This window comes from Nuphar pumila, chromosome 7 (assembly GCF_984573655.1).
Source record: "Nuphar pumila chromosome 7, dmNupPumi1.hap1.1, whole genome shotgun sequence".
Classification (NCBI taxonomy): domain Eukaryota; kingdom Viridiplantae; phylum Streptophyta; class Magnoliopsida; order Nymphaeales; family Nymphaeaceae; genus Nuphar; species Nuphar pumila.
Genome location: NC_143255.1, coordinates 39,511,960 through 39,522,455, shown reverse-complemented (window position 1 = coordinate 39,522,455; position 10,496 = coordinate 39,511,960). Strand labels below are relative to the sequence as shown.

Sequence of the window (10,496 nt, the reverse complement as noted above, 5' to 3'; positions counted from 1 at the left end):
GTAAATGAGACAGTTGGACCGAGCTCGGCTAAACTCATCACAAAAAACGAGCTAGGCTTGAACACCCTCTGTTTACAGCCCTAGCCAACTAATCCAATTTTGTATCTATTATCTCCTCAAAAAACAAAAAAAAAATACCCATTTTCACATGAACCCAAAAGCGTTCCCCTCCCTTAGTACAACTAGCAACATGACATCATGGGCTTGACCTTCGATAAAATAGATGACACTGGCAACATGGTAGCATGATAAAGAAAACGAAAACAGAAGAGAACAAGAAAAAAGAAAGAAACCCAAGTTTAAATGTGTTCTGTTATGGCTCTGTTTTTAGTTTACTTTGGTGGGAAAACTACGTGCTGTGTGCTCAACGAACGGTTGGTTGATTTCATTACAGTGGCAGTTTATATATATAAGAATATGAGCTAAAGCTTCGAGCAAATTAGAGGCGAATGGGTTCACTAGAGAAAGCTCGAATGGGGGGAGCAAAATGGGTGAAGGGAGAAACCATAGGCAGAGGAGCCTTCGGAACCGTCTACTTAGCCACCAGCAATTCCCCACATAATCCCCACCACCATCTTCCCTTTATATTTGCCGTCAAATCCACTAGCTTCGCCTTCGGTTCCTCCCTGCAGAACGAGGCCTACGTTCTCTCCCAACTCCCATGCTCCCCACGGATCATCCTTTGTTTCGGAGGAGACTGCACACTCGAACCGTCGACCGGTGACACCCTTTACAATCTCTTCTTGGAGTACGTCTCCGGCGGCAGCCTCTCCGACCGGCTCCGAAGCCAGGGGAAGCTCGACGAGCTCACCGTTCGCGGGTACACCCGCGAGATACTGGAGGGATTGGCGCACATTCATCGACATGGGTTCGTTCACTGCGACGTCAAGCCCCAGAACATCCTTCTTGACCCGTTCTCCGGAGTCAAGATCGTCGACTTTGGTCTCGCGAAGCGCGTCACAGAAAAATCCGGCGAGAAGGCGACGATCCGAGGAACGCCCATGTACATGTCGCCAGAAGTCGCGGCCGGAAAACAGCCGGAAGTGGCATCGGACGTATGGTCTCTGGGATGTACCGTCGTCGAGCTCGTCTCCGGGAAGCAGCCATGGGATGTTCCGGCCGCGGGTGGCGGCAACAATGCGCTGCAGCTGCTGTACAAGATAGGGATGGGCAATGAGTCACCGGAGATTCCTGCCAAGCTATCAGAGCAAGGCAGGGATTTTCTCAGGAAGTGCCTTGAGAAGGACCCTCAGAAGAGATGGACGGCTGAGATGCTTCTGCAGCATGATTTTGTAAATCTGAACAGTACTGATGCAGTCTGCAGTGGTGCAACTGGGGTGCTGGAATGGTTTAAATCGCCTAAAGGTGCACTGGACTCTCTCTGGTGGAGTAGCTCCTCTGATCCATCGTCATCATCCTCTTCTTGTTCTTCATCGTCGTCGCTGCCGCCGGAAACTTCTGGTTCAATCTCCGAGTCTGCGCCCAGACACCGGCCGAAATCTTCAAATTCTCCATTGGGACGAATCCGGCAGCTTTCTGCGCAACGAAAGCTCGACTGGTCGGAGGGCGTTTGTGGGAACTGGGTCCCAGTTAGGGGCCCAAACTCCGATTCCCGTCTTGAGGTCTAGGAGGTTGGCCAATTGAGATGATCAGCATGCCACTGTTTTGACCCAGGTTGAAGGGAGTGAAGGTTGGGCATCGAGTGGCCCCCCACCAGACGAGTGGGGGCCATTTGGTCTCTCATCTCACTTGATGGGGTTGTGCATGGCCCCCACTCTCACATATCTCACGGTTTTTCAAGTGAGATGTGCGGCCTGGATTGAATATTACTGACGATCGATTCTATAGAATATGATCGTAACTGCTCTTGAAACTTTAGAAAAAAAGGGCAGCATTAGTGTACTCGCATTTCTTGTAAAGTCAATGAACTTCAGAAATTACCCTGATTCTTTGATTTTCAGAGCTGTTGTAAGAAACTCTCTAATGCTAATTATATCATTATTTTTAGTTTATCTTCTACCTTTGATCGTTGAAGCTGACATATATTATATATATAAAAGTTGTATAGGTGCATAGTTGTTGATAATTTGAATAACATGAATTTCACAAAAGAAACATAAGAAAACCACACATTTAAGAATCGAGACAATGTTGATGGTTGGTGCAAGAGAGCATATATGATAAGAATTTAATGTGCTTCACTCACAGCCAAGCATCTTTGCCCAACACCAACTTCATACACTAAATACGTGGTTTCCTAGTTTGCAAGCAAGCTTAGTTATTGCCATTAAGCAATTTCACTTTTTTTGCAAAAGCAACACAACTCGTGAACTTCGAGACAAACGCGGACAGTTTTCTTCTGCCAACAGTGGGCGCCCACAGCATTTCCCAAAAGCCTTTCTTTTGTTTTAGTTTATTGTGTTGCATGGATTTCTTCAAAGAAAATGCTAGTTGTGGCTGATTGGACCGACGATAAAAAAAAAGTTTGTCCTCCACTTAGATGGGCTCCACAAGAATTTTGTGATGCCGTTCGATTTATAGATGGACGGACGGCACCAAAGGCTGAAGAATGAATGGCGAAGATTGTTGTAAGGGCAGAGGTTTTTGGTAGGTTCCGAGAGTCGGTCCTCAACTTGACGGCGAATGGCATCTAAGGTGTCTTGGACAGTTTTCTGCCTAGACCGCTCTTGTTCGACCTTCTTCCTTACCGTTCTGGTTGGGCCTTGTTCTTAGTGCAGTTTTTTTTTCTTGTGGGGGAATGCAGTTTCTTTTTGTTTGTTTGTTGTGACAAACTATTGGAGAGTTTTGGGGCACCAGGTAATCGCTAGTCCTGTTAGCCAGTTTCAACGAATGTACTAGTAGCAGCAGCAGCAGTATCAGTAGTAGTGGCGGTTAGGGGTGTCAAATTACCTGGTGTAACCTGATTTGGTCTCATACCAGATCCAATAGAATTTTGATTTGGTAATAATAAAGTGATTCAAGTAAGAAACCAAGTGGATCCTGCAAGGTTTAATTCGTATATGGAATTGGGTATTAAGGATTGTTTATGAAACTTCATACTAGGCTTCGATTGGTATATGTGATTGGGCAATAAGTGTTGTTTATGAAAACATGGAACTGGACTTGGGTCCATTCCGAGTTCCAATTAAGATCTGCAAATTTTAAAGTTTTAAGAACATCATGAATTCTATTTTAATGACAGAAATGTAAGCAGTTTGGGTTTAGGTTGGATAGCCAACTGAATATGAATTTATTCTCAGATTCGGTAGCCGAAATCAAATCCGATTAATAATCGGACATGGACTAAGTATTGAGTTTTGCATCCAAATATAAATCCGAGTGGGAGTAAAATCTGAATCCGATATGTGTAGATATCACATTTTAACACTACAAGAAAAACTCTAATTAACGAAGGAAATTTAAGATGAATTTTTTTCGTGGCAAATATGCGATGGATTAGCTAGAGAAAACTATCCGTCGCTAACATTCGAATTATTTGCGGAATTAGCGCCAAAAAAAATTTCGTCGAGAATCCGCCGCGAATTAGAGATGGATTCACGACAGAACAATTCTATCTCAAACTCCGTCGTAACTTCACGACGACTCATCAACATAAATTTATTTTCTGTCGCTACTCCGTTGCACATTTACGACGGAGTTTGCAACAGAATTTTGCCATCGCGAATTCGTCGCTAAATTTTTCGTAAATTTCTAATGTGAACCCCTTTTTCCTTTCTGTTTCATCAGTCGCCCACCCGCCGCCCGTCGACCTCCTGCTGTCCAGTGACCTCCCGTCGCCCACCCGCCGCCCAGCAACCTCCCGTCGCCCGCCCGACTGGCGCCCATCGACCTCTCGTCGCACGCCCGCCGCCCATCGACCTCCCGACGACCTCCCGACGACCTCCTCTCTCTTTCCCCTCCTCTTCTCTCTCTTGTTGCTCCCCTCTGTGTTTTCCGACGAGCCCCGTCCGGCGAGCCTCGTCTGCAGATAACTCTCCCCCTTTGCCCTATGTTGTAGCCTCCCCCTTCCCCCTATGGTTGCCGGAGGGCCAACAGAGGCCTGACAACCTCTATCGGGCCCTCCCCACCCCTCTGTAATCGATGGGGGCTGACAGAGGCCCTGATTGCCTCTGTCAGACCCTCCCCTGGCCCTGATCTCCGATAGGACAAGGGGCTTCACCCCTGTCCTTTCGAATGCCGACAGCCCCCCCCCTGTCCTCTTGACTTCTCCTGCAGTGGGGCTCCGCCCCACTGTCAGAGAATGATCGACAGGGGGAGAAGCCCCCTACCCTTTTGTTTTCCCTGGTAGGGGGTGTGGCTTCGCCCCCTGTCCTCGGTAATTTTGACAAGGGGCAAAGCCCCCATGCCACTTGTCTTTTTTGCCCGACAGGGGGCGGATCCCCCTGTCGGGAAATTTTGCCTCGGCAGGGGGCGAGACCCCCTGCCTCATGATTGATTCCCGGCAGGGGGCTCAACCCCTGCCTCCCGATGCTTCCCTTCGGGGAATCCCACCACCTGCCTCTTGTGAATGTTCTAGTAGGAGGTTTTGCTCTCTGCCTTGACCTTACTGCTGGCAGGGGCAGCGCCCCTGCCTATCTCGCTTTCAGCAGAGAGCTGCGTCTCATTGTCCAGGCTCATTTTTGACAGAAGGCGTCACCCTCCTTATCATCGGGTAATAAACTTCATTTTAACACAGTGTCTTTTGCAGATTTTTCAATGGATCCCGCTTGTGCCCTACAACCCGTGGTAAGTAAGTGACGAAAGCAATGCAAATTGGGTAAATACCCGTGGTGAGTAAGTGATGCATGTGCATCACAAGTTATTTAATTTCTTGGATGCAGCACTTTTCTGTTCACACACTCACTTAGTTGTAGATATATAGGGCTGCTTTGACGGAGTTCGAAGATTATGCTGAGCATGATTTTAATGTATGAAAATAGAAGTGTTCTTATTTTTGGAATTCAGATTTCATGCTAGTCATGGTAGTAGTTAGTGGGATATTGGAGTGTATTTGCTACAGGTACATGTTTGACATTGTTTTGATATGAATGATTTGAATGTATTGCAATATTTGATATGATTATATTCATGCTTGCATGAAGTTACTTTCAATTTAATTATGACTTCCATGTAAAATTGTATCATGAAAACATGTTTCAAATGAATGGTTTTGTACATGAAAATATTAAGTTATCAATGCATACATCATAGTTCTTGTGATTATATATATATATATATGTGTGTGTGTGTGTGTGTGTGTGAGAGAGAGAGAGAGAGAGAGAGAGAGAGAGAGAGATAAAATCATTACATCTACCACGAATGTATGATAAATTTGATATTTTCTTCATTATAGCATTCTGATGATTCTTTTTTAACTGGTTAGGATAATATCCGTAACATCATAGAATAAAATGACTGCTAACCGTGAATGGATGTACCGTAGGATAGTTGACAATGAGGTATCGCTTGAATATATGGATGATGTTGATAGTTTTATCGAATTTGCAATGACAAGCGTCAGTACAGTGAATCCCACGGGTTGGATCAGGTGCCCCTACACCATGTGTAAGAACAATCAATTTGTAAAACCTCATGGTGTTAGACATCACCTATACAAGAAGAATTTTGTAAGTGATTATCACAATTGGACGTTTCATGGTAAAGAATTTAGGAACAATTTTGACGCACAGGTGAATGTGGTACACGATAATTCATATGTGGATTTAATATTTGATGCCGCAGGACCAGAATTGGGTTCTGCTATGGGTCCTAGTGATGTACCAACTGGGGTAGAGGAAGAAGCAGCAAACGATGTAGCTAATAGATTTTATGATTTACTTAGAGATGTTGATGAGCCACTTTGGAATGGTTGCGAGAGTCACACTATCTTTTCTGCAGTTCTTTAACTACTGAATCTGAAGTCTGAGTTTAATTTGAGTCAATCATGTTTTGATTGTCTGTGTTCTATTGTGAAGAGTATGTTGCCCAAAGATGAGAAATTGCCATAAAATTTTTATCGTGCGAAGGTTATGGTCAACGCTCTAGGTATGAAGTATCAAAAGATATATGCTTGTCCAAATCACTGCATGTTGTATTTCAAAGATTAGGAAAATAGCAGATTATGCCCGTCATGTGAGCATCTTCGGTTTAAGCCAAAGACAAGAGACAATGGTAGCACAAGGTCAAAAGAAGTGTCATACAAGTCGCTCCGCTACTTCCCTCTCACCCCTTGATTACAACAATTGTATATGTCTTTGGGGACAACTAAACACATGAGATGACATGCAAATAAAGTTCGACGTGATGAAAACAAGATCACGCATCCTGTTGATGCGGAAGCTTGGAAGCACTTTGATTGTACTCATCAAACCTTCACAATAGAAGTAAGAAATGTTAGGCTCGGTTTATGTACAGATGAATTTAATCCATTTGAGGGTAGATCAACTCCATACTCGTGTTGGCCAGTATTTGTCACCCCATACAACCTTCCTCCAAGCTTGTGTATGAAACATCAAAATCTTTTCTTATCTCTATTGATCACTGGTCCGACCTCTCCGGGCTAAAATTTTGATGTATATTTAAGGTCATTGATTGATGAACTGAAAATACCGTGGGATGACGGTGTTCACACGTACGATGCCCTCAAAAAAAAAACTTCAATATGATATGTTAGACAAACCTATATGGGTTGAAGAACCATGATTGTCATGTCATTATGCAACGGTTGATACCCCTAGCATTCTCTGATATGTTAGACAAACCTATATGGGGGGTATTATCCAAGTTGAGTAGATTTTTTAGAACATTGTGCGCATCAGAAGTCGTAGTATCTGAGGTAAAGAATCTCGAAGATTCTGTCGTCACTACTATTTGTCAGCTAGAGAAGATATTTCTGCCAACATTTTCGATGTTATGAAATATGTGATCATACATTTGCCATATGAACTAAGGGTTGGTGGTCCTGTGCAATATTGATGGATGTACCTATTTGAAATATATATATATATATATATATATATTTATTTTTCTCTTCAATGCTATTAAAAAATTTATTGTAATTCGAGATGTATATTGTTGAAAGATGCATGTTTGACCTAAAAAAAAGGTTCGGAATAAAGCAAGAGTAGATGGATCTATTTATGAGGCATACACTTTAGAAGAAATTTCAATTTTTTCATCTATGTACTTTGAACTTCACATTCCAACACGTTACACATGCCCACCTCGTAATGATGATGAAGAACAATTTACAGTAGCTAACAAACTATCAATATTTCAACCACTTGGGCATGCCTTTGGCAGTTGCCGGTCAAGACTCTTGGAAGATCGAGAGCAAGACGCAATATAAATATATATCCTTTTTATTTGCTCAACAATCAACCCATACATCAAGTAAGTACACTTAATATGTAACACTAAGTTCTATACGTGCGTACATGGTTCGATAATATAAGTATTTGTTAAGTGTAGACGATTTGATCTGGAGTTGCGAAAAGAACTTTCACATCTCACTGATGCACAAGTATAGAAAGAACGTGAAAATAAGTTTATGGCATGGTTGAAAGAGTTGGTAAAGACGATGACATATATTCTTTCTGTGTAAACAACAATAAGTTAGTTAATTGGTTGTGATCACAGTCATTGTTTATGCTTGTAGGTCCGCCATGGTGATGTTAAAGATCAAGGAATATGCGATTTAAAAAATAGTCTGACTAAAGTTGTGCAATGTTACAATAGGTACGTCGTAAATGGTTATCGATTTCATACAAAAGACTACGGTGTAAACAAGTCAACGATGAATAGTGGCGTGTGCGTCAAGGGTAGCAGCTACGGTGAAAATGAACATGATTACTATCGTGTTATAGAAGAAATAATGAAATTGACTTACTTAGGCATAAATAATAGGATAACTTTATTCAAGTGTCATTAGTTTGATCCCACAACAACAAGAGTTGACAAAGCCTCAGGCATTGTGGAGGTGAATCATAAATCAAGGTTTGTAACATATGAATCATTCATATTAGTCTTGCAAGCTCAATAAGTTTACTATACTTCATATCCGAGTACAAGGAAGTCAAATAGAAATGAATGGTGGGAGTTTGCAAGGTGAAATCTAAACTATACCACGAGTACGATCAGTTACAGGAAGACAAGTTAACTGAAGAGAGTGATTACTATCAATCAGATGATATGTATGACTTCTCTTATGATCACGATGTTGCACATGGTATACATGTCATATCTCCATTGTTCGATGGCACATGCATAGAAGAATGCGATCCAAATGATATACCAAGTGGATGAGCGCACAATAAAGAAGAAGAAGAAGAAGAAGAAGAAGAAGAAGAAGATGATGACGAAGATGAGGGGGAGGAAGAAGAAGAATATGAAAGTCAAACAAGTGATGAGGAAGCATTCTCGAGCTAGTGAAATATATCTTGTAATACATACCTCTATTTGATGTGAATGATTTGAATGTATTGAAATGTATTGCAATGTCTTGAATGATTTGAATGTATTGCAATGTTTAAATGTATTTCATGAAGTTATTTTTTATTTGATTATGTATCTTCGATAGGTATAGAGTTATGATTAGAATGTATTGCAATGATTTGAATGATTTACAATATTTGAATGTCTTGTATAAAGTTATTTTCGATTTGATTTGAATAGCTTATGTTTTAATATATTACAATATTTGATGTGAATGATTTAAATTATTTGAATGTATTGAAATGTATTGCAATGGTTTGAATGATTTGAATGTGTTGCAATGTTGAAATGTATTGCATGATATTTTTTATTATTTGATTATGTATCTTCGATACATATAGAGTTATGATTTGAATGTATCCTAACATGTTTGAATGATTTGAATGTATTGCAATATTTGATGTAAATGATTTAAATTATTTGAATGCATTAAAATGTATTGCAATGATTTGAAGGTATTGCAATGTTTAAATGTATTGCATGACATTTTTTATTTGTTAGAATATGGTTTGTGGAGATTACAGTGGTCGAGCACCCAGTGGTAACCAATCTCAGCCTTCATCTTCACGGGCTGCTTCAATAGGTATATCATTTAACTAATTATATACTTGATTAGTTTAAATGCGTATTGTGTGAATTTCTAACTCATTTTTCTATAGATGATGTTTCGCCTACACATGACCCACCTACACTAGCTATTTATACAAGTCACGAGACAATGCTGGATATAGGGTCTTCTCAGTCTGACACATGATGACTCATTCAAATAGTGTATATCGATAATCAACTGTAAGTATTTTATTTTTCACTTATCTTATACTTATATTATAAATATTATATATTGATAGTTAATGTATACAAATTCATGTGCAGCGCGAGGTTCGAGCCATAAGAAGTAATATGAGAGATTAGGCATTCACTAGTTCAACATCTACCAGGACCGGTCGCTCAATGAAAAGAGTACCCGAAGAAGGTGTTGGACAGATTGTGGTCCTCATTCATGTTCTATAATCATTTCTCATAGTTAATGTGTTTCATATTTAATTTTTTGTTATAGTCATGTCTACTAACTTTCTTAAATTATTTATAGGCTTCGAATCGCTTCGCGACTACGATGGAGAAGCAGGACGCGAGAAAGATGTGGCAGAAGGTGACTGCCAGTCGATTTGCAAATAATATGAAGACTGCAACAAGAAAAGCATTTGGCGGGATAGATGATCCACTATAGTGGAAGGGCCATGGCCCTCCTACTATCAGTTCAGATGTTTGGGATGCAATGTGCGACAAGTGGGCGGTGCATGAATTTCGAAATCGCTCAGCGAAGGCTACACAAAACCGAGCGAAGATGCCCGATGCCCATCTACACACAGGTGGATCTAGGACTTTTGAAAGTCACCTGAAGAAAACGGTAACCCATCAATATATATATATATATATATATATATATATATATATATATATATATATATATATATATATATATATATATATTCTCAGTTTTATAAGTGTTGTTACATACCTGTTAAATAATTTTTTTATTATTTAACTTTACAGGAAGCAGAAAAAGGAGGCATTGTGTCATACAAGGATGTGTTTGTTGAAACACATAAACGTAAGACCACAGGAGAGTTCATATCAGAGAAGGTGAGAACGACAACGATATGTATTTATTGTATTAATAAACATTGTAATATAAAAGATATCATAACTATTGCAATTCTTAATTATTAATCCACATTGTAATCAATATTTGTAGGAGTCATGAGAGCAACAGATGGTAGAGCGATATAGCGATAACTCCACTCAACATCTGCCTTTTGATCCTGCAGCATGGGTGACTGCAACATGTGAACCTAAAAAGAGTTGTGTGTTCAGGTTTGGGAGTAATATGAACACCTCACCAGTCCTTGCCTCCTCCAGCCACAACTCTCAGAGTTCTCCCGCCAGCATCAGCTCCAAGAATCCGACTGACCCGCCTAATTCTTGGGATGGTGTTCGCCAAC

At 40.7% G+C, this 10,496-nt stretch overlaps 1 protein-coding gene across 1 annotated transcript; it reads left to right on the top strand.

Annotated features, from left to right (window-relative positions):
- Positions 1-449: 449 nt before the first annotated feature.
- On the top strand, positions 450-8,427 carry LOC149831999 (mitogen-activated protein kinase kinase kinase 20-like). The gene is made up of 3 exons (XM_090013132.1): positions 450-1,292; positions 1,551-1,566; positions 8,318-8,427. The coding sequence occupies exons 1-3, from the start codon at positions 450-452 to the stop codon at positions 8,425-8,427; spliced, it is 969 nt and encodes a 322-aa protein (XP_089869258.1).
- Positions 8,428-10,496: the final 2,069 nt, after the last annotated feature.